The 25,348-nt window shown below is 44.6% G+C and overlaps 3 protein-coding genes across 3 annotated transcripts in view; all 3 read right to left on the minus strand.

The window, feature by feature from the left end:
- Positions 1–22,559, minus strand: part of LOC139458268 (muscle M-line assembly protein unc-89-like) — a 41,949-nt gene extending 19,390 nt beyond the window's left edge. Inside the window, exons 1-4 of the mRNA XM_071239646.1 lie at positions 22,301–22,559; positions 21,821–22,147; positions 21,339–21,674; positions 20,280–20,570 (exon numbers count right to left, since the gene is read on the minus strand). Coding sequence (XP_071095747.1) covers positions 20,280–20,570; positions 21,339–21,674; positions 21,821–22,147; positions 22,301–22,559 — 1,213 coding nt within the window. The remainder of the gene's footprint in view (positions 1–20,279; positions 20,571–21,338; positions 21,675–21,820; positions 22,148–22,300) is intronic.
- LOC139458275 (ATP-dependent RNA helicase glh-2-like) lies at positions 3,904–4,506 on the minus strand. Its single transcript, XM_071239653.1, has one exon. The coding sequence runs from the start codon at positions 4,504–4,506 to the stop codon at positions 3,904–3,906; it is 603 nt and encodes a 200-aa protein (XP_071095754.1).
- On the minus strand, positions 6,288–7,005 carry LOC139458276 (uncharacterized). Its single transcript, XM_071239654.1, has 2 exons — positions 6,902–7,005; positions 6,288–6,804 (listed from the first exon to the last, which is right to left on the minus strand). The coding sequence occupies exons 1-2, from the start codon at positions 6,988–6,990 to the stop codon at positions 6,288–6,290; spliced, it is 606 nt and encodes a 201-aa protein (XP_071095755.1). The 5' UTR covers positions 6,991–7,005.
- Positions 22,560–25,348: the final 2,789 nt, after the last annotated feature.

A 25,348-nucleotide genomic window follows, 5' to 3' on the forward strand; every position in this document is an offset into this window, starting at 1 on the left:
AGTTTAAATGCTCTTTACCAAGGGCATGACACTTTGCCTATTATGATATATATCGGAAATTACATTTGTCTGAAATCAAACTATGCAGGACACAGGAATAAAAATATATATATATGGTCAATATGCATCATAATCGTATGTGTGACGATCAGTACATGCCCATTGTTAAGATTGATTGGGGTAAAGGTGTTGTTATGCAAGAGCATCTGCTGTGTCTATGGTGAGGTTAAATTGACATGCAAATTCCTCTCACTCTCAGGTTAAAGCTATACCATTTTTGTATGTTGATCATCTTGTTATGTTTGGGATTCCTGATGTGGAAGTATCGTTCAGATAGAGGTGTAGCCACTGAAGTCGTTAATTTATTCAATTCTTTCACCACTGTATAGTTGTGTTTTACATTTGACCAATCTGCAATTAATATAATATCGTGTTCATGACATCGTTTTTCAATCTGTTGTTGAGAGAGTGTGAGTTCAACGCACCTGTGTATATTTACTAAAGTTCAGTGTTGTCAGCTGAATATTATAGGGGTATACAAGGAGTTGCAGTTTGTATGTGTGACACCTTTATTGCCTTTCGTAGCATTATAACTCTATCAGAAGGTGACTATACAGGAGACGTGTCGAGTTGGCCTATGGTGACACGATACATGACGGCATTCAAACTAGAGACAGCGGATCCTGGTTCGGATGGGGTAATTACTCTGTTAAGGGCTAAATGGCGACTTTCTCAACTGAGCGCCGTGTCAGGTTGGCCTATAGTGACAGACATTTACAGATGAAATGAAGCCTTATGACTAAAACGAATGAACACTGTTAACGTAATAGTCACTACGCTTTAGCTGCCTGTGTAGACAAGTCAACCCAATGACTGGAAACCAAACGACCAAGCCGTACCACCCGTCGACTTTTACATCAAGGATTGTATATATAATATACGTTTATTACCGTACAATACCCCCTTCGAAAGTAAGCAACGGCTTAGATTTCAAAAGCGAGCCATAATGTCACTGTAATTTAGATGAACTGACAGGGACAATATATATAGAAGAATAAACTCATTGTCACCATCAGTAAAACTCCTAAAAAACATTTAAACTGAACGACACTAGTTTTGAAAAGGTATTGCGTTGTTCCACAATGTCCATGAGAATTGCGAGAATATTCAGGTAATACCAAACTTACCCCTCTGTTCATAAAATGCACTTGTCCGACATTGCTGAGATCGGATCGTATCCAGGGATTGTTGAGTATCATCGAACAGTCAGATTACATTTTCATTCTGAAATTTTCAAACTACTTGCTTGACTTCAGATGGGTTTTTTTATTCGTCACTATTTACTAGCATGAATATTCACGCAAACGTGTCTAATTTATAAATTCCTACGATTCATGAATTGAGACCTACCTGATTCACTCCTTACAAAGAGTACACCACTCACAGCTACTATCCACATTAACGAACAGATCATCTTGTCACCTTACGACAATATCACAACAGACTTGTAATGGCTCAACCGTAGCTAGCTGAAGTATAAATTCAAATGAAGACGTAATGGCCTCAAATATGTCCGCAAAATAATTGCTTGATCACTGAATATAAATTTGTGAAACCTCTCCCGGCCGGCTGTAGAAACTAAACTAAGTGAATCCAGTCACTGTCTGTCATTGTTAATGATTCATTATCTTGTCTATTGTAGGTTGACATTCCATCAAATGTGGTTGAACCAACACGTCACACTTAAAAGGATATCATTCTAAATATTCTTGTTTGACACTATTATGGTGCAACCTCAGCTTCGTAGATTAGCCTTCTCGTTAAATCATTTACTCGGTGCACCGAAGACTAAGTTTCGGTCCCCATATTGTTTCGTTTTTTTTGTGAAAGGACTTTTTTGTGATTTGACAGGAAATGTTAAAAACAGCAAACCACCTTACTCACACACTCAGCTTCTAAAGAGGAAACTGAAAGCCGTACATGAAGCTCTACAACTGACCCGTGAACACAGTTTGTGTTACTAGATAGTCACCACTCATTATAGTTTTAATAAGGGACTGGGTTCTACTTACAAATGTATTTGATCTCTGTGTACCAAAGGAAGTTACGATCAGGAAGTAACAAGAACTAGTCTGTGGTGTCAGTGACTGGAGTCGGTGAAATGAATTTTGTCATTCAGCATTTTAAAACATCATATATGAACAGAACTACGTTATATGAAAACAGATTCTACCATGAATTTGGAATTTACTCGATGCTGATTGGTCAATCAGAGGCTATTAAATCACAATAAACCCCCTCTGATTGAAACAGCTGATTTGACGGCCGCATCACCGCGGAAGCTAATATTCATAGAATAGTACTATTTTCAGTCATTGTCGGTAGGCATATTTAAATAACTATATCTACAATTACATGTTACAAAATGCACAGATGCCGTTACTACAATATTCAATGGATGTGTGGCAATACATTTCGTGCAGAAAAACACGACAGAAATCAACAAAGGGAATGTATTTACGTTTTGGAGACAACAGAGGGCTTGACATTTTGGCGCTTTTCTATATAAGCCTTTGACGTCATATATTTTGCGTCACAATGAGCGATATGACGTCATAATGGTGACATGAGATGTAGAGCAAAAGCCTTGGGATGGCCACCTCATGGTAGCTTACCAAGTTGCCGTGCTAATATGCCTGTCATATGTTCGAGTGAAGTATTACGGAGTAAACAAACTGCTTGAGTATATACAGAACCATATTTTGTTCGGTGATTCCGTAATTCAGATCGATAACCCACTCAAAACATTGAACTCAACCCATGCCGCTTCACTCAGTATATTTTCTAACACCAAAGGGTTCGCGTTTTATTTAGTCATGGTAGAATGGAGATAAACATACTGTGTTTTCAATGTAGAGCTAGGTTACCTGTAGATTTAACCGCGCTAAATTTAACATTTGAAACCTCACGCTGCGCGTTCGGTTCCAAATTCAATTTAGCGGGGTTAAATCTACAGGTAACCTAGCTCTACATTGAAAACACAGTATGTTTATCTCCTAAATGTACTATCTGTCTTACCATACGGTCGCCTTTCTAATCTGGAGGTAGAAACGTCTCCTCGAGAGCCTAAGGTAAGTAGGTATAAGTAGTTAAGCACATCGGTCTAAAACCACTCAGGATTCTGGAACCAAGATGGCGGCACACCCGTTTCCGGTCACGTGACCTGCGCAGTGCATGATGGGACCCTGCGCGTGCCTCCAAGATGGCGTCGCTTCCGTTTCCGGTGGCGTGCGCCTCCAAGAGGGCGTCGCTTCCGTTTCCGGTGGCGTGCGCCTCCGAGAGGGCGCCACTTCCGTGTCCGGAGGCGCACGCCTCCAAGAGGGCGGCGCTTCCGTTTCCGGAGGCGCACGCCTCCAAGAGGGCGGCACTTCCGTGTCCGGTGGCGCACGCCTCCAAGAGGGCGTTGCCTCCGTTTCCGGGGAGGAGTAGGGGAAAACCCGGAGAAGCGCTCGTCAAAGGTGAACGGGATCGACATGGAAAGAAGCGCGTCAAACATCGTTTGTGGTGGTGGTGGTGGTGGTTCTAAACATAGACGGGGTGGCGGTGGTGAAGGGAGGGAGGGTGGTGGTGGTGGTGGTGGTGGTGGTGGTGAAGGGAGGGAGGGAGGGAGGGAGGGAGGAAAGGAGGAGGAGACGGGTTCATGGTGTGGTTTGGAGGGTCGTCAAAGCAAAGGAGGAAAGTTGTCTTTCGGGAGAGATGGGTGGCCCTGAAAAGGGCCGTTGGAAAACAAACTGGAAACTGGAAACGACAGGAAACGGCAGGAACACTGGAACACTGGAACACTGGAAAAACTGCAAACGATGGGACACTGGTAAAAAACAGTGGGGTAGCATGGCCCATGCGTTAGTCACTTTGTTCAGATGATCTATTTTCTTCATCCTCTACTTCCATCTCATCCTCGGACTGAAGGTGTCGTCGGCGCTTTGAAGCGTGCTTTCTTGAGAGGCTTCTGGCCCGTTTTCTTTTCTCTACAAGAGGTGTGATGCCCGCACGGAGTTGTGCGAGGCATTCTTTTAGGTCGAGGACATCGACGTGCATGTCTTCGATGAGATGAACCACTTGTGTCACGGGTGTCACGGGTGCCACGGTTGCCACGGGTGTCGACGTGGACGGTGTTGCTAACGTTTTCTTTCGACTGGGTTCTGGGCAATCTGCAGCGAAATGACCCAGGGCTCGACAGTTGTAACAGCGGTCCAGGCGATGGGGAGTCTTCTTTCGACTGGGTTCTGGGCAATCTGCAGCGAAATGACCCATGGCTTCACAGTTGTAACAGGGACCCAGGTTCCGATTCTCCTGCTTCTCTTGACTGTTCATCTTCAGACAGACATAGTGACGGTGACCTTGAGTGCCACACTCGAGGCATGTCACTTCAGGGCAGTACAGGTAACTGTGACTGTCGGTCTGGCACTTCCTACAACTGTATCGAACTGACATGATGGGTTTCATAGAATGCAGTGTGTGTGTGTGTGTGTGTGGCTTCGCTCTTGTTTTGTTTTTATAGGAGAGCCACTGACACCCTACTTCCAGATTGGTTCCCCAGGCAGCGCCCCCGATTGGTTCGTTTCGGTGCCTGGTCTGCACCTCGGTTTTCAAAAACGGACCCAACCCTGTGTTTCTTTTCCATAGGAAATGGATTTTACCATGGGAGAGAAAGCACAACCCCGGTTCGACCATTCAGAGTCCCGCATGACCCGAGCACGGTCTCTGATTGGTCGACAACCCAGGCTTCGGATTGGTCCAATTTCGATCCGGTTTTTTTTATCGGGGTGTGCATTTCGATCCTGTTTTGTTTTTCTTCATCCTACAGATCACAGAACACGACTATGGGTTTTTAAAAAAAATTAATCCCCTCGCTCACATGAACCAACACCACAAAACAAAAAGTCACAGGATGAGGGGGCGTCCCTGTGACTTTTGTGAACACGGGGGTATGAACGTCTGTACACTTTGAAAAAAAAGAAACTTTGTCACTTGGGGTGAACAAGACACTCGACTCTTCTCTTCCGTGCTTCTTGGGACACCAAACGTCTGTATTTTTCGTTCACTTCTCCATCAGGACAAAACACACACAAGTATTCGCAGGGGACTTTGGCGTGCTTCAGATGTTCTTTCCAGGGTTGGTCTGTGGCTTCCCATTGGCGGAGTGCCACACCGCAGCAATAACAGGTCACACAGTCACCTTGTCCTGGATAGAAATAGACAGCCATGGCCATGTCATACGGGGTCTGGGTCATCTGTTGAGGCCACGTTTTAAAAGATCTCAGACGTTCTTGAAATGATTCATAGTGAGGATGAGAAGGATGACACAGGGTGTAAGAAGGAAAAGGTCCCTCCAGAATGTCACTGAGTCGCCACGTGTCGTCCCTAAAGAGGGGACGTTTTCTCGCTTCTTGTTCTCTCGCCTTTTCAGACACCCACTCGGAATCGGTGACGACATCTCGGGAGGATGACATGACATTCATAGAACGTCTTTGCTCCATGATGACGGTGACTTCACTGAAAGAAGGTCTGAGGGTTCGCCTGCTTTTATGAAACTCTCCACCCTACTCCCTTCAACGGAAGGTCATGACCTTAGCTTCCACCTCCTCCACCTCCTCCACCTCATCACGTGACGTCATCCTGTGTTTGGGTTGACGGACACACGGCATGATCCATGACATGATCCATGACATGACATGGTACACGGGGAGGGGTGTGGGGATCGATGCGTACTGGAATGACTGACACCAGGCAGCTGATCTTTCAAGCATGGCCTTTCTCTTTTATCTATTTTTATTTTAATTTTACACTTGGGTGTGCACTGACATGACAGATGCACAGACAGACAGACAGACGGACAGACAACGTAAACGACATCTCAACTCAACCTCTACCCTCGGTTCGGCACTCTATTGGAGTTGAGATCAATCAAGACACAAAGAGTCAGTTCAATCAATCACTGTTTAATCATGAAAAAACCAATCACAACCAGATACAATGGAAATACGAAAAGTCAATGGAGGAGGGAGTGCTTTGCATGTCCCTACAACAACCACAACAACAACAATAACGCGACAACGTTTTCCTCTCCCATCTTCAAGCCCATAAGAGGTGGTCCTCCCTCAACCATGTGAGAGGTCCATCCGTTCAACACGTACAGTCTATGGCCTCCCTGAAACAGACATGACACATCACTTGATCACGGTTGCAGCTTACGTGTTGACAAGTTCTTCGAGTGAAGGGGAGGATCACCATAAGATGTGATCCTCAGCAGATGTGATAGGCATGTCATCATGTGTCATTATGCTGTCATAGGTCAACATGCTACAAGTACAGTCTATGAGCTCCAGACCACAGACATGACACATCACTTGCCCGCTGTTGCAACTGATGTATCTTAGCATGTTGTTGTGTCGGCAAATACGACATCCGCGTTGTAGGGGAGTGAGTTGAGCTTCTCCATAAGGATCCAGGTCAATGTTGTCATCAACATCATCATCATCATCATCATCGTCGCAAACCAGGGGCGTACCTGAGGAGTAGACATGAACATCTTCCGGGGATGCTGGTGACCAAGAAGCCTCAAGCAGGGGGAGCGTGTCCAGATCCATGGAAGGGAGAGTGGCCAGCTTGAGCGCTTCATGATCATCACGGTCACCCGTCGCCATCGTCACAGCAGGGGCATTCGGTGAATAGGTGGGCTCCCGAGGGGTTTGTTCCCACCACTGTTCTAGCTCGGACTGGGCTGAACTGACATCAGGGGTCCTGTCAATCATAGGACAGAGTCCATTTATCATAGGAATAGGCCATGAATATGAATCACATCAAGAATGACTGAGACAAAGAAGAGCAGGGTACTTACAGCTGTTCTTGAGGAGAGATCTTCAGAGATAATTTCTTCCGTGATCGTCTTTTTGCAGGCGTTGCAGGTTTCAAAAAGGATGTCCCCATCGTTTCGATGTCTGTGGTCGCTGCAGCTGTTGTTGCTGTTGCTGCTGTGGTGGTGGTGGTGGGGACTGGCGCTGTGGTGGTGGTGGTGGTGGTGGTGGTGGGTGTTGCTGCTGCTGTGGGGATCACAACGGCTGTGGGCTTGCTTGTCTTTTTCTTCTGGATCTTCTTTATCGTCTTCTTCGATGTGCCTTTCTCGGGTTCAGTCAGCTTCCTCATCTTTGAACGTATCTGTTCGCACATCAGGTTGTCACCCTTCGCACGTAACTTGGCGTACGCGTCGTCGGTCTTCATCTTTAAACACAGGAAGTCGTACACTTCACCCCACAGTTCAGCAGTCATGTCACCGTTCCCATGGCCACTCATGTCGCTTCGTGTCTTGTCATTCAACCGTTTCGACATGATGTTGTCCGGATGTTCTGTTCGTTGTTGTTGTTGTTGTTTCTTTCCAAGTCTTCACGGAGGTGTGTCAACACTTGATGGTACTCTCTCCAAACACGTGTTTCTTCCAGATAAAACGCCAACAACCAACACAACGTGAGGAACATCAATCAGAGGGGGCGATGTGGTTGCTTGGTCTGTTCAGTGAAAAGTGATGACCGGAGAGCATCGGTCGTATCAAAAGCCACGGAGGTCCTGCTTTCTGATTGGTCCGTTCCGGTGTCTGGTCTGAGTCTCCATTTTTCCAAACTGGACCGACCCTTGTGTTTCTTTTCCATAGGGTTAGGCTTGTAGCATGAGAGAGAAAGCACAACCTCGGTTCGACCAATCAGAGCCCACCATGGCTCGAGCACGGCCTCTGATTGGTCGACAACCCAGGCTTCGGATTGGTCAGATTTCGATCCGTTTTTTTTTTGTAGGGGTCCATGTCGATTCAGTTTCGATCCCCTGTCATGCAAAAAAAAAGTTATAGAAAGTCATCTCTGTACCCAAAGGGGAGCGTGTCTACAGGTAGGCCTGTGGTTTCGTCGTAGACGACACGTCGCTTGTCGTACACGGTACGATAGTCTTTTCGGGTGGGACGGGTCACGAGTGCGTTTTCGTGCCGAGGTCCTTTTCGAATGATCTGATGAGGGTAATCCAAACTGATTTTCTCCTCCTCTTTCCCAGACCTTTGTCCCAGTATCAGTCCTTTCATGGTGTCAAAGTTGAGATGGCGTTGGTTTCGGTAATTCAAAGTGAACCCTCGCACTTTGCAGGTCGTGCGCGTTCCATCGGGTCTGGGGTTCATTAACTCATAGCCATAGTTTTTGGGACCTCCTGACACAAACGTCTTGATGGTGTTTCCGTCCAGTTCATCCGTAAACTCACCCAACGAATGACCCAGCTCTGGATTCGCGTCGTGGGGTCGATGAATGTAAATGACGCTGTCCGTGTCAAAGTACAAGACCCTGCGGCCCACCAGGGCAAGGGTCTCGTACAGCTTGAGACGTGCTTGGGCGGTGACCCAAGCAGCGATGGCGACATTGAAATGAGAATGAGGGGTTTGGAATTCTTTCTGCTGGGTATAGGTCACTTCCACCATGTGTTCGTTGACAACGGCCACATCCTCGATGGTATTGTGGTCATCCCTCCACAAGGCAAAGTACTGTACAGGACCGTTCATATAGACGTTCTGATTGTAGTCTACCCGTTGCCCAAACTTGCCCCAGAGCGAATTCAGTTGCATCTTGGCAATCGTGCGACGTCCTGGATTTTTTTCGATGCGGTCCTTGTCCAACCGAATGCCTTCTTTGTCGTAGATCTCCTGGATGTAAGCGTCGTGATCCGTACATCCTTCGGGGTATCCGCTGGCTTCGAGCTTCTCCTTGAAATGCCGATCGATATAAGTGTCAAAGAGTCCCACTTGCTGGGTGTCGGGGTCATGCTGTGCAAAGGTGTCAAAATGCCAAACGTCGTAGATCTGAAGCACCCGGTAGTAATACTTCTTCACGGCTTCCTGGAGTTCTACGGTGGCGTACGTCCCCACCCATGACCTCTCTTCGTCCGTGTGCTCGGCCACCCGATCTGTAAGGCAGTAGCGGATGGTAGAGTCGTTTCGGGGGTAGGACACGGCATTGGATCAGGCCTTTCAGTTCAAACAACGTGTCCACAGGGGGTCTTACAAATGTAGGGATAAAGGGAACAAATATCGATGTACTTGATGGTTTCACCTTCTTGGGCTTCGTAGCATAATCGCGTGGCATTGGTGCGTCCTCCATAGAAGGCGTCGCGAGGGTTGAGCGGCCCGGGGACGTGGCGACAGTGGGGTCCCTGCAAGAAAGCACGTAGAGCGGAGTCCTCCCGTTGCATTTTCGTAAACTCGTGCTCCAAAAGGGCGACGACCCGTTTCACCTCAGGGTGTTGACTCAAGAGACTCAAGCGGTAGTGGGTGTCGGTGTAACGGGCTCCCAACGACGAGCCCAGGACGGGATGCGGTTCTCCACGTCGGGTCTTGTGACAGGTCTTGCACACATGCCAGAAACAGCCCAGGAATTCGTAGATGGTGCCTGTCGCTGGATCGTACCCATCCACGCTGTACCGATGTTGGCCCTCTCCACAGGTGAACTCTTTTTCACCGCCATTCCTGGCGTGCTGGAGGTGCAGATGGGGGTCCCTTTCCATCAGATAGTGGAGCCAGTGCATACAGGCCTGGGAATAGTTTCTCTTGGGTTGGTAGCCTTGAGGTGGAAGAATGGCGATGGTATTGGGTTTCAGGTCGTGTTTTCGGAAGGATTTCATGGTGAACGCAGCAGCTGTCATCACTTCCACAAAGGGATCCATGCCCACCGAGTGGATGGCGTTCTGTCAGAAGTCGGCGCATCCCCGTCTCAAAATGTCCACATCGCTCTGGCAGTAAGCTAAAAGTTCTTCTTGTAAGTCGAACAAGGCTCCTTCTTGCACTTTTTGGGTATGCCACTGGAGGAAGGCTGTGCGTTCCACGGGAGACATGCCATCGGGATCGTACGTGATGGCTGGTGGATAGGGACCTCTGTAGGTCTGGTTGACTCTCGTATTGAAAAAGTGTGGAAAGTACCCTTTCTTCATTTCTTTCAACCCAAAGCTCTTGGGAAAGGCTTTCAGGGGGTAAGGGATGAAATTTAAGCTGTCTTCGAAACACAGCCGTCCCAGGGTCATCTGCAAAATTTGTTGGCCATGTCGAATCTTGGTGGGGAGTGTCACCAGGAGGGGGGACAGACCCTTCAGGATTAAGTGTAAATCATAGGATCGTGCATTGTGGGCCATCACATAAATGCGATCCTCCTTCGGGACTGTATGGCAGGAGGTGTTCTTGTTCTTTGGCTTCTTTGTATTCTCCACTTCCATGGCCTCTTTCACTTCCTCCACCTCTTCCGTCTCCTCCGCCTCCTGTTGGGGTGATGCATGCCGTTGACGTTTGGAAGCGTCCTTTCTTGAGGGGGTGCCATCCCGTTTTCTTTTTTTCCCCAGGTGGGCTGTTGTCCCCTTGCGTGTGATGCCCTCCTCTTCCTCTGGGTTGGGCTTCTTCTTGGGTATTTCAGACAACGTGGTCAACCACACACACACATCATGTCACGTGGTGGGCCCTCGAAACACGATCTCACGGCTGGGACCATACCCTTCTTCTCTCCATGGACAGTGTTCGCACAAATTCTTGCTCACTTCACTGATGCATCGTCCACATCCTAGTTGCACCACGCACAAATTTGGAATGTGTTCCCCCGTGTCTTGCATGCATTCAAAATCGTAGAAGACGTATTGGACGTCGTCTCGTACTTGATGTTGTTCCTCTTCCCCCTCCTTCTCCGCTTCCTCTCCCCCCTCCCCCTCCCCCTCCCCCTCCTCCTCCTCCTCATCCTCGTTTTCTTCACGGAGAGGCGTCATGTAACAGCGATGGTCTGGGGTCATGGGTTCTCGGCATACCAAGCAGGGATGTTCTTCGTCGAAGCACTCGTGGTGAACCATGGGGGTCTCCAAGACGCGGACCAGCTGAAAACAGGTCGGGCACCTGTGAATCGATTGACAGGCGCTGGGTTTTCCCTCTGACGGTGACTGGAGATGTCGGGTGTAACACATTGGATTGGGGAACCAACCTTGACATGTCAAGCAAGGGATCCCGTGCTCTTCCTGGGGTCCACAATAACTAGAGTAGAAGCAGCGGTGACAGCGGTATTCCTTGGTGCAGGGATGTTTTTCGGGATGGTCGTAACGTTTGTTGCAGCGTTCGCAGTAATGGACAGAGCCATAAAAAGCGGACATGGAAGTGATGACATCGTAGTGCTGATCATGATGGTATAAATGCAGCACCGTGGCGTGAGGTGGAGCCTCATCACACTTGTACAACAGTCTCTGACCCACCTCTTGACTGTAGACTTTCAGTTGATAATTCAGGCGGGTCAAGGCCCGTCCCACGCGTGCGAGGTCGTCCAGCCCCCGACAGGGACCTTCAGGCAGGCCAAGGCGTCGAAACAAGGCCCGTGCCCGTATGCCTTGAACGTCGACGCGATTCGTTCTCGTCAGCCTCACTCGCTGGGCGGTCCATGCTGGGGTCAGAGGGTGAGGCTTGTGGGCATAATGCTGTGCCACCACCAGGGTCCGTGCCAAACAGGATTGATCTTCGTTCTTGATCCGTACGATGCACTTTTTGCGTGTTAAAAAAGCTTCGAGTCCAATCACGTTTTTCAGCCGGGGAGCACCACTGCCCGATCCTAGCCTGTCGGGATCTGTGACGTGTACTAAAGTCACATCCATGGTGTCATCGATGTTCAGGTCTTTGTTGGACTGTTGGACTTTTTCCACGGCCTGTAAAATAGTTACCCCATGGAGATCTTCAAAACGTCGAAAGGGAATCCGTATGGGAGTGTTCAGAGCGGGATGATCGATACCTAGACCAATACGATCTCCCTTCTGACCTGACATCTGTTCATAAAAGTCATCGATCACCCTGTCAAATAAAGCTGGCAGTTCCATGGGGACACGTTCCGGTGGTACGGTGTCCAAGTAGCGTGGGTTGAAAGTCAAACGATAGGTATAATTAGCAGTTCTTAACCGTCTGGAGCGGGTGGTATCTTTCCTCTCCAAACGATAGGGCGTACTTTGGTTGCTCGTCATGATAGCGATGTGTGTCTGATGAACGCCTGTACTCTAAGAGGGTCTGAACGTCTGATGGATGGACAACCCTTCCCCAAAAGAGGATCGAAATCGGACCAATCCGAAGCCTGGATTGTCGACCAATCAGAAGACAGCATCGACCAATCAGAAGACAGCACCCGACCCGAGTTGTGCTTTCTCTCCCATGGTAAAATCCATTTCCTATGGAAAAGAAACACAAGGGTCGGGTCGTTTTAGAAAACCGAGGTGCAGGCCAGGCACCGGAACGTACCAATCGGTGCGTTGCGTTTTGGACCAACCAGGAAGCAGCCAATTTCGATCCGGTTCTTCCCCCCATAAAACAAGAGTGGATTCGAGTGGGTCAGTGTCACTTGTAAAATTGATGTGATAAAGTCAAGAATGGCTGAAACAAAGAAGAGTGGTACGACAACGTGTGGTGAAGATGTGGGGATGGATAGTACAGATACTCGTGGATGTTGGAGCAAGAGTCATGCCGAGGAGGCGGTGTCACTGCTCAGTCAAACGCCATCGCACTATTATCTACGCTTTGAAAGAAGGCTTGCTTCGTTTGAGACGTGGCCCACGCAAATGTATCAGACTGCTGAAGAGATGGCTCATGCGGGCTTTGTCTACACTCAGGGTGCCGATGGTGTGTGCTGTTTCCAATGTGGTGTGCGGCTGAGGCAATGGGCACCCCAGGACAATCCTTGGGCGGCACATCACAAGTGGTCCCCAGACTGCGATTACCTCAAGCTAACCGGGCTGGTGAAACACCAGAAGCAACTACAACTACACTATCTCTGCGAAGAGAAACAGAGGTACACGAATGACGTAGCAGAGCCGACTGCCTAGGAGGACGACGTTTCCCGTGTCCTGCGTTCCCGTTCAAGTTCCCCGTTCCAGTTCCCCGTTCAAGTTCCCGTTCCAGTTCCCGTTCAAGTTCCCGTTTGTCTACTGCTGTTGTTGTGGATGGTTCAGTCTGTTTCCGCTTCCTGTTTCCTACAAGCTTTTCTTTTTTTGGACCCCACAATTGGTGTCACGTAGGGCACCCTGATGGCATACCCAGATGGTATACCCAGATGACAGCAAGTACCCCTTCGACGATCCTTGTCTTGTCATAAGCTTGGACATGATGATTCTTCTTGGACAGCAGCAGAAAAGTTTTCTTCTTTCCCAAAACGGCCCTTTTCAGGGCCACCCATCTCACCCAAAAGACAACTTTCCTCCTTTGCTTTGCCAACCCCAACCCCAATTTGAAAACACACACACACACACACACAGGGCACGACGTTTGCATGGCAACACACAAAGTACATGACGTTCACATCGCGACACGAAGTCCATGACGTGTGCAAACTTAACGTCACTTAGGTGTATCGATCTTTCTCTATTCATCTCAATACGACACTACTCAATACACACACACAGGACACCACGTTTTGCCTGACCACACGCTATTCTATGCATCAACGTCAACGTCTGTTTGAAGACATACACACACACACACACATACCCACACACACACACGCACACATGATATTCCGATTGGCATGGGAGTGACACACACGTACATCACGTAGGCATTCCCACGTTCATGTCTACCTATGAAGGTCCACCTTCCTTTAGCATTCAGACGACCGTCTACCTAAAAAAAAATACCAAGGCTACCCAAGAAGAAAAAAACCGGATCGAAATCGGACCAATCCGAAGCCTGGGATATCGACCAATCAGAAGCGGCGCTCGGGCCATGGCGGGCTCTGATTGGGTTGTGCTTTCTCTCCCATGGTAAAATCCATTTCCTATGGAAAAGAAACACAGGGGTCGGTCCGTTTTGGAAAACCGAGGTGCTGACCAGGCCCCGGAACGAACCAATCGGAGCTGCGGCCTGGCGAACCAACCAGGAGGGAGGATGTCAGTACCTCTCCTATAAAACAACAGTGGATTCGAGTGGGTCAGTGTCACTTGTAAAATTGATTCGAAAAATCAAGAATGTCTGAAAACTGGGATCTGGAGCTAGCCTCTGTGGTGCACCCTTTGCCACTGTGCAAAGGGTGTCGCTCGGAGTTGGAGAAGAAAGAAGCAGTACCGCCATTGCCATTGCCTCCACCATGGCAATGCGGTACATGCCAAGGGGGCCTGCCTGTGTACGCCCTTGGCACAAGGGCACGGGATGGAACATTTCAATGTGTGTACTGTAAGACCATCCTCAAGGACACCTACGTGCGGCGGTTAACGCACACCGGTAGGTGTCCTGTCAGGAGACAGATGAATGTCCACCCGTGCCTTTGCACCATGGCGTGCACATGCATGTAAACATCAAAACGGCCCTTTTCAGGGCCACCCATCTCTCCCGAAAGACAACTTTCCTCCTTTGCTTTGACGACCCTCCAAACCACACCATGAACCCGTCTCCTCCTCCTTTCCTCCCTCCCTCCCTCCCTCCCTCCCTTCACCACCACCACCACCACCACCACCACCCTCCCTCCCTCCCTTCACCACCACCACCCCGTCTATGTTTAGAACCACCACCACCACCACCACAAACGATGTTTGACGCGCTTCTTTCCATGTCGATCCCGTTCACCTTTGACGAGCGCTTCTCCGGGTTTTCCCCTACTCCTCCCCGGAAACGGAGGCAACGCCCTCTTGGAGGCGTGCGCCACCGGACACGGAAGTGCCGCCTTCTTGGAGGCGTGCGCCTCCGGAAACGGAAGCGCCGCCCTCTTGGAGGCGTGCTCCTCCGGACACGGAAGTGGCGCCCTCTCGGAGGCGCACGCCACCGGAAACGGAAGCGACGCCCTCTTGGAGGCGCACGCCACCTGAAACGGAAGCGACGCCATCTTGGAGGCACGCGCAGGGTCCCATCATGCACTGCGCAGGTCACGTGACCGGAAACGGATGTGCCGCCATCTTGGTTCCAGAATCCTGAGTGGTTTTAGACCGATGTGCTTAACTACTGGTATATTTTTAAGTAAGTTAACAGATGTCACTTGTTATTAACCTGTCCAAACTTCGGCATTAAGGGAGCAAGACAAGAACCAATCGGCTCGGAGTCAGTATAATGTGTCTCAATGGGGTAACCATGTAAAAATGTCTTATAATCTATATGCGGGTTAACAAAGTGAATCCGACAAAAATCTGGAGTAGAACAAGTATCCCAAAACAGACGTGCATGTCGCTAAATGACGCCATTTCCTCTCATTTTACCAAACTCGATTACATTCATGTCGCCGTCATATCACTAAATCCTGATGACTGCGGCGTTACGCAACAAACAAATCAAACTAAACATTCCTTGGACATGATGTATGACACATCTCCAACACATCCAACAATAGGCATGATCCACGTCACTAAGGCTATGCCACCTTCTTACAAGGGTCAGCTATAATACATAGTAAATAGTATAGTAACGTGTGTCGATTGAATTCCCAGACTAGGAATTTCGTATGATACACGTATTTCCCTGGTGAAACAGTGTTGAATGCACCTCGTCTTACAAAACTAATTCAGTAGGGAAATATAATCCGCTGCTCATCGTAATTCGTAGATTTGTCTCTTAATACACCAAGCAATATATTGTTTCACTAGGAATATGACAAATCACACCATTCTCATTCTTATGATAAACATAAGTTATACTGTGACGACAAACTGCTCATTCTTAATGCGTAAGAAGCGGGATCGGGTGGTCAGGCTCGCTGACTTGGTTGATGCATGGCATCGATCTCAAATGCGTGGATCGATGCTCATGATGTCAGTCACTAGATTGTCTGGTCCAGACTCGATTATCTATAAACCGCCGTCATATAGCTGGAATATTGCTGAGTGCGGCGTTAAACAACAAACAAACAAAACATTCTTAATGCTTATTGGAAACACATATCCCCATTTGCCCGTGTATTTAATTTAACGTTTAGTTATAATAACGAATTTTCCACAATACGTGCCAGCTATACAATTTACGTGCCATTTAAAAAAAAAACCAGATGATCATATTCGGTATACCTCTGTCAGTGCTTGTCCCTGTCGCAATACTAATGCATTATTTGTGAAAATAAGTGCTGCTCCTTTTCGACACTACTCACCAGTGGCATCAAGTTTCAGAACGTTGTGGAGATTTTCTCTATACCATCTAGAGTGACCTGTTTAAACTCCATATTAAATCAGGCAGTATGAAACACACAAGGTCCTGGTGATGTTACATGAACTGAACTCAGTGATCATATCCACATACAAACCTGGTATCTTCACTCCTCTCCATCCATTCTCCACATGACTTTCTCTCCACTCCTGTCTTCCCTTTCGTTGTTGCAATTATAAACGGAGCATATAACATGTAAATATTGGACATGTGTGTGTGTGTAAATTTATCTGACATGAACGTAAGGTTCATACATCCAAACGCAGACTGAAGGAGAGCCAGCACATATTAGAACAAATAAAATAAGGAAATATTAAGGTTGATACATTTATTGAAAAATCTGCACTAAGTTGTACAAATTATAAGATGTGATGTCAAATGTATTTGGTTTCTTCTCCATTATATATAAAGGGCAAGTAAGTGAAAACAAAATTCTTTTGCGAATACCAATCTTCCCAGATATATTTAGTTAGTTTTCCGAAAGAGAAATAAAAATTCATAACATTCGTAGAAAGTATTTAATTGTCCAAGTGAAAGTGGTGAAACGACACGCTACGTAATCAAATTAGAAACCAATCACATTTGAGGCCAAAAGTTTCAGGCCGTGGCCCGGCGCAGTTTTCATCGGCTGATATGTTTGTCACCTTCATCTATCTTGTGATTTGTAGTCGTTATATATACATGCTGTTTCAGCTATGTCTGTCAATCATACAAAAAATAACAACATGTCATACATTGTTGAATGTGTGATCTTGACACTGTTCATAATTAAAATGACAATTTACAATCGATATCCACCGTTTTATTAGAAGTATCCTATTTGGTTAATAAAACACCAGCAAGCCTCGGCTCTTTTCTACACAGTAAATACCTGTCAGGGATGAATCCCCTGCATAAGGGATGAATCCCCTGCATAAACAACTGAAGGCATCTCCAGTGTTGTTACTAAAGTGACATAGTGATGGACACGGTAATCAAATGGATAAGCAAAAAATCAAAAGACATAATGAATTAATACATCCGAGGCAGAAACAGGCTATACAAAATTCAAACCAAGATTCAACAAAAGCCAAACTCATACTCAAATGAAAGGAAAATTGAAATTGCCATTTCAGGCCTCAAACTCGGTCACAAAAAGCACTATGACAAGGTTTGTTCATCTTGCAATCAGGCTGAAACCATTGCTCACGTGTTACTAGAATGTCAAGACCATGCCCCGGCCCGGGCGAGGTTAAAACAAGAATTGCAATTAGATCCGCTATCTGTCATAGATCTCCTAAAGCCAAGAGATGCAATAGCGAAAGCCAAACTAACTCTATTTCTGAGAGATTCTCAGCTGCTCGAACGTATATAAACAGAGCAGTCAATGATAAAAATGAAGTTATATCAATATAAGAAAATAGAAATCATACCAATACAAAAAAATATAAAAATATGTGAATACCAAACTCACAATAGATATGTAACCTTACCGAACTTGCTTAGGCAGAAGGCGACCTCTTAAACACCTCAATGCAACAACAACAACAACAGGTAGACAGGGCGTAAGCAAGGTCGTCATGATAGTTGAAGTTGCGCAGCGCGTCAAACGCCGGGAACCCATTGGCTTTACTTGCCCTGTAACTGTTTATTATCACAAAATAGTATCCTTAATAAAAAATGGTCCATACTCGTTTCCTCGAGTCTTTACAGTTCACGGAGGCACGGGTGGCCCATTCGTCTAAGGCGCCGCAATTCGATATGTAGAGTTGCGTCCCTTGGGTACGCCAAATACTTATGTTTGTGGGTACGAATCCCGGTTCGCACCGATTATGTTTCTAGGTTTGTCAGCACCATGCCCGTGATCGTGTGTTTCACCGAAGTGGTAAACGTCTAAGACCTGCATCACTTGGGGCTTCCCTCCCACATTAAGCTGACACGCCGTGATATGACTGGAATACTGTTAAAAGCGGCGTTAAACACAATTCACTCGTTCATTTTACAGTTAACAGGTACAAACTAAATGGAAAATATTTTCTAATGTGCAGAGATCATACAGTTTCAGCAGTATAATAAACATGCACTACACCAAATCAACTCATTCTTCAAAAGAAAATATTTATGAACACAATTTCACCTAAAAAACCCAAACTTATTCATACTGAATGTTCTTGAAAATATGTCATAACGTATATACATTCTGCACAAAAAAAAGTAACCAAAAGATTATACGAACAAAGGCATTGCTAACTCTGTGCCAAGTATAATAAAAGCATCATCGAAGAGAATAACCAGTCTCGATTGCCTGCCGAAACCCATTACACTAAATTTACTCTTACGACAATACTGAAGTCAAATAAAGCATTCTGCAATTTACTCTGGTGACAAATACTACATGTATAAATAACATCATTACAAGACATTAACTGCAGGTATATTATTTCAAAGATAATGGCGGTTTAGAACAGCTGACCTGTACAATTAGTTTAATAGCAAGGTAATTAGTATAACTCTTAAAAATGTTTCATTACATGAATTATATATATGTGTACACGTACAATGTTCTTACAAACCATGTCTGTGTATTAGAGAATGAACCTGACAGAGACTGTGGATGATGTGATGTGTTAGGCTCCGTTTCCATTGATGTTGCAACGTGGTCAGTCCACCTGGTGTTTATTACCATAGAGCCCAAACATATCCTATATACATAAATTTGATTGAGTTCGCATTGCGTTGCCTCACATATTATAGATCATATGACAAAATAGTGAGTCGACATTTTAACCATTCCTCAAAGAGTTATCTATCGATATGTGATAATCTCACTACCATCCTTACCTGTAAGACTAGAGTAATCCACAAAATTGTTTCACAACCATTTCCACGATAATCACTAATTTACGATTTGTAGAGAAGCTGTATCAAGTTGGGCCAGTATTGCTGATTATAACAAAGGATGCAGACGGATGTAAGACACGGCGTACATTTCCCTCACCTCAGACTCGTTTGCTGAAACGGTAAAAAGTTGTAAACGTAACTGCTTTTTGCACAAACCAACTGCAACTTGCGTCATGAGTTTGGAAACTTGATAGGTATTTTATTGAACTTTTCGCTTTATCATTACTTTTATCGTCCAAAGTTAATAGTGTTTGCATGATACATTTCAATATATTTATTTAGTTAATGAACATAACATTTTTTTTGTCAACCATCAACCTGCTGAACATTAAGGACAAACCTGGTTCCCGATTTCTTGTAAGCAGCCAGAGTACTATCCACTTTATTATAATAGCCGCTGAGAGCAATATGTTCGCCACTGACAGCAATCTCACGACAACAGGGGTACATAGACTTGGCTGGCAATCTATACCTAAGAACAATGTGGAAATTATTCTTGTTGTCAGTTTCAATAATAACGGCCGAAAATGTCAATTGACATTTCATGATGGTAAATCAATTGAACACATACTCACACATGGCCAGTAAACACACGTTATAAAAAACTGTTACCCCATGATTTCCATTGTGTGATTTCAGCTGCAGCAATTATTGCACCAGGTTTAACAACATGTACCATTTAATGTCAAATGGTCTCTTGTTGATTGTAATTAGCCATTCAGACAATGACCTATGTACTTTTATCTATGCTGTTTATGTGCTTGTTCCATTATTTGAATGTAGAAAAGGCGATATTGTAATATGCACAATAGTTATGTGTGAGCAGTTATCTGGATATTTACTCATGCCAATGCTCTGAAGTTCAAATTCCTGAACATCCAATAAATATGAACTCAAACGGCTGTCTCAGGTCCATGTATGTGCACCTGTTGAGTCCTATTCGATCATCACGAGATAAAGTTTGAGCCGTTTGCATCAAATTGAGTGGATTTTTGTGGTTTTGTTTTGTTTTCCTATTTGCTTTGGGAAACATGTGTGAACACCTTATCATCTTGGTATAAACGAAGATAATACATTTGTTTGTAAGGATATGCATGCTGATTACGAGATGTTTACTTTTACATTATTAAAACATGTGTGATGTCGACTTCATGACAGCTCTTCGACGCATGTACCTGGTTCTAGAATCACCACTTACTTGGCAGCATCTCGGGAGCAACTGTATCACTCCAGTCTGAAGCCAGACCTTGTTTCTCTGTAGCCTGGCATGAATAGTTGCCCAGGTCCTCCTGCCTTACATCTGTCACAGCCAATGTATGTCCTGAGAAGTTGTACCTTCCCCCATTCTCAATCGCTTGTCCGTTTCTGAGCCACGTGTATATCATTGAAATGTTATGGTCATGAGGTAAACTGGAAGAGTTGGTTTCGCACGTAAAAACGATCTTGTCTGTGCTGACAGTGACACTGATGTTGGGTTTAGCTGGTTTTCCTTAAAGAAAAGTATTATGTTTTCATGTATCAATAAATTAGCGATATCGAGGCATATTGGGGTGCAACTAAGTGAATGTTCTACGTGTTTCGACATCATCTATGGCGCTATGGGATAGCATCCAGGGTTAAAGCATTGGCTAAATCAATGGGGTTCGACTCTCAACAATTGTACAATGAAGGCAAGTAACCTTACATACTCATTCTTGATAACATGTGATGAGGCTAATAGAGGCAAGGCATTAATTTATTCATTTGACTTGAGAGATTGGGCGTCAGTCAACACATATTAAATATCTCATTCAAAATGGTGATGTACAACTGGTAGAACATCACAAGCTTACCATTTCCACAAAATACTGGTTTCATCACTCATTTTTACTCCTTTTACTGTTTCGGCAGCTAATCGAGATTATGTATTTGCTGCCGTTTTATACTTACATGTACTTTAATTTATGATTTTCATTTTTTGTTTATTCACTCTTTTTAAGAGTGATACAAAATGTTAACAAATGTGTTCAGTCAAAAGAAACTTTTGCAAAGCGTATATATGTATATTTCCTCCAGAACAATAACAACAATAACTTGTGAATTATTTCAGTATTGCAAAGCTATGAGATCGGTATGGATGTACTGGTATGTCATTTACCTTAGTGCACCTTTGACATTAATATTGGACTTAAAATAACTTATTTATCATCGAATTTAAAAGTGTTAAGCTGGTGAAGCTTTAGAACAAGCGCCCAATACTAAATAGGAAAATACTTACGCAACACAATCAGGAGCTGTCCACATTGTGAAGCAAATTGTTCACCACTGAAATTCTTCCAGTGAAAGGTTATGAATCCAGCATCTGTTGATGTGGTGTTCAGGATGCTGAATTCTATAACCCGATCGCCATCGGAGATAACAATTCCTCTTATCTTTATCTTTGAACGGTATGATGACGAAACATTGACTTTGATGTCATCAACAGAAAAAAAGATTCGATATGTTTGCGAGTTTTTAACACTGAACCAGCCTTCTGATAGTGGAGCTTCCAACATCAGTGAGGCATCTTCTCCTTCCTGAGCCACAACGTAGTGTTTGTGCGGCAGTTGAGAAACTGGAACAAATAAATGGCAGCACTGTGTAATTTTGGAAGAAGCATTACCTATGTACACAAACTTTTTTCTTACAAAATGTGTACATGACATGAGGTTCTGATAATAATGATGTGTAATGCAAACACGTGTGGGAATATATACTTACAGTTTGCTGCTTGACTAACTTCAGGACTCCAGACAGACATTAATCCGTATTCCTGATGTATATTACAGGAGAAGTGATCTATCTTGTCGTCTTCGTTATAGTCCATGGTGGTCAAGGTACTCTTCCAAAAATAGTCCGTGCCTCTGATCGGGTCTGTTATGAGATGTCTATCGTCATTCTGCAGGTAGTTACCATTCTTCATCCAGTTCATGACCGTTTTTGTAGAAATATCCCAAGGCCACATCCGGGAATAGGAAAAACACGTCAGGTTAACAACAGCCTTGTCATTAATAGGACCAGAGGTCACGATATATGGATCCTGGATACCTGTCAGATCGAAACAAACATAATTTGAAAACCTCAATATTTTTATCTCGAATGAATGAAACATGAAGATTTGTGAAGTCCAAATGTTTCATCTGTGTGTTAAGAAAAAGCAATTCCATTACCATAATATGTTTAGCTGTAAATAGTACTTACCTTGTACATACAAAATATGAGAACAATCGCGAACGCTGTCAACCCGATTCTTCTTGTAACAGTAGTATCTTCCCGCATCCTCTGATGTTGCACTGTGTAGCCAGAACTGGATGACGACAGAATCAGCTGATGTTGTTATCTTCCTCATCTTGACTCTCGACCGGTAGGCATCCCAGATGTAGACTTTAGTAGAGCTTATTTCCAGGAGTAGTATATGCTCAGGGGCATATACATAGAATACGTCCTCAAACGACGGCATCTTCCAAGTAATAAAAGCACTGTGTCCTTCTTGAACCACTGTGGAGTTGGCATAAGGTCCAGCTGCAATAGCACAAGTAAAGCATAAATATCTGCATTACCTTGATTCAGTAATGTAGGTGCAGGATGATATGTTGATACAAATCAAGTGTACAAACGCAATTAATTTATTTTAGTTATCACTGAATAAAAAAACTATTACTGGATATGTCTGTACGTTTTCCTCTTTCTGGTGGCAACTGAGGATAGTACAATTCTCGTCTCAACTTTGTCCTTTCCTTGTAATATTATTGTTACATCCATCATCACCAAGCTATTATTGACACGACAATACCTATATTATCACTATATTGTGTCTGAACGGGAATTTGATGGCTAAGGTAAACTCACATTGTTCAACCAGTGCATACTCTTCACTCCATTGTGACACTGTCCTCTGTCCTGCTACAGCCTGACACTGAAAGTTATCCCCCTTTGCTGCCCTGACGTCACTGACAGTGAGGATACTTCTGTGGTATCTTCTCCACCAGCCCCATGCACGACTCTCCTGTGTTATGTTGTATTTGGAGTTGTCGTCTACTAGGAAACCATTCCTCCTCCAGTTAATGAACACGTTTACATTATCATCAGGATAACCATGAGTGAAACTGTAGCAGGACAAGTCAACACTCCTGTCCATGCGAGGTGTGTCTGGTGCTGAGATGTACGGCTGTTGGAAATCTGTTATAAGATAAGATGTTTATTCAACTACGACTTAATTATAGGTATCTTGGACACGTAAACAAATTAAACATGTATGATGTTATTAGTTAATAAAAAGATTATATGAGTATGACAATTCTTATGAACCTGACTTGCCAAATGTGTGTTCCATGCCCTGTTTTGTCAGATTGTGAACCTAAGACATCTGATTATCTTCTAACTTTGGGTTAGATGACAAACGAAAAGTTAAAAGCACTGACTTGTTGTCTCTAAAAACCATTGAGAAATATGCCGCATGTTAGAGCATATTTGGAATATGTGTACTGATTCTCAATACACTCTTAATGAATTAGCAAGTATAGTTGACTGGATTACTTTAGTAATTGTGTGACATTACTGAAAACCTATTGTTTTTCTTTTAAAAATATTTCCTTATCAACAGTCGCAAAGTTTCATTGCTCATGTCAAACATTTATTAGACTGTTCAGATTCAGTTTCAGTGTTAAAGTTCCAGTGTTTCAGTTTCCGAGAGAAGTACATAATCAATTCAGCTTTACCCACTTACACTGGCGTGCTTAGAGAAAAGTAAATGACAAAGGTGATATTAAGCACGTATGTTTATTGTGATCTACAAGGTTTTGCTCTTGGGGTCGAAGTCTTATTATTGTCGGATTTGGGTAAGAAAAAGTCAAGCAAAAAGCAGTGTTAAACAATCAAATGACATAGACTCATTTGCAAGTTATGGATTCTGCGTGAAATGGATTTCAGGGGAATATTAAACGTCTTATCTGATTGTGTGCCATGTTTGGTCCTAAAATGGTAAATACTATATAATTACGATTTAACCGCCAATTCACAAAAACTATATTTCGATTAATTATGATGGAATATTTATATTTTCCCGTGTTTAATTTGACAAGTTAAAAACAATGGTTATATTTGATATATAGTTTCCTACTCTGAAAAACCACAGTGTCAGGGAATCAGATTGAAAGTATGTCCTCATGACATGATATCAATCTTTAATAATTAGTTACATACATTTCGTTAACTATTACATAATAAAAGCTCATAACGTAATTCTTCTTGTTATTAGCATTACGACTGTCAACTTCTGATGCTCTCCACTCAACTCACCAAATACGACAAGCGTCTGACCACAGCCAGGAACCTCAGCAGCTGTAGAGTTTGATGGGGTTCTGTAGCATCTGTAGTGTCCTGCATCAGACCAGGTCACATCATGCAGCATGAAGCTGAACACACCAGTTCCAGACGCAGTAATGGCGCCCACAAATTCCATTTTCACTCTTGGTTGTCTGTTCATCACGGTTACTGTGTTATAGTTGGTGACGCGAAATACCTCCTCATTCCAATATGTATTGTTGAGTATGAACGTCTCCAGTCCAGGCTGGGGGAGGTCCCATGACACTGTGGCAGTTTCTCCAAGATGAGCGTATACAGTGGAGGCGGCTATGGCAGAAAAAACAGTGACGAAATATAAGTGATCATGACTATTTGAAATAAATGTCTGATAATGACAATTACCCGAGTGAGTGAGTGAGTATGGTTTTACGCCGCTTTTAGCAATATTCCAGCAATATCACGGCGGGGGACACCACGAATGGGCTTCACACATTGTACCCGTGTCGGGAATCGAACCCGGGTCTTCGGCGTGACGAGCGAACGCTTTAACCACTAGGCTACCCGAGGGCTTCTATTTGATGATAATGCATTAACATGCAAAGCTGTATGAATCTATGTTAATACCCACGCCATGAGGAATACTGTGAGAACTACATTATACTCGTATAGATTTACAAGTAATACTTATTCATAACATCATGCTTGCATTATTGGATGAGCTTTCTCAGATCTGTTCTGTATATTAAGTGTCCGTTTAACGAGTACGACAGTATAAACACTGTGACATGAAACACTCAGTTGAATTAGTGGTACGCCAATTTGAACAGTTTTTCAACTTATGATGCAGGGAATGCAAAGGTGGAGCACGTTTTAGACCACGCTGCTACCATATAGTCAAAGCCATGATCATAGACAAGGTCCTGAAATATTGGGGGATCCGAATAA

This window comes from Haliotis cracherodii, unplaced genomic scaffold (genome assembly GCF_022045235.1).
Source record: "Haliotis cracherodii isolate W230 unplaced genomic scaffold, xgHalCrac1.p SCAF_12, whole genome shotgun sequence".
Lineage (NCBI taxonomy): Eukaryota > Metazoa > Mollusca > Gastropoda > Lepetellida > Haliotidae > Haliotis > Haliotis cracherodii.

Bases quoted from the DNA above. Each gene is read 5' to 3' on its own strand.
- LOC139458276 (XM_071239654.1), bottom strand. From the start codon at position 6,990: ATGGGGACATCCTTTTTGAAACCTGCAACGCCTGCAAAAAGACGATCA. The intron at 6,805-6,901 runs GTAAGTACCCTG...TATGATTGACAG, and splicing joins ATCTCTCCTCAAGAACAGCT to GACCCCTGATGTCAGTTCAG.
- LOC139458275 (XM_071239653.1), bottom strand. From the start codon at position 4,506: ATGAAACCCATCATGTCAGTTCGATACAGTTGTAGGAAGTGCCAGACC.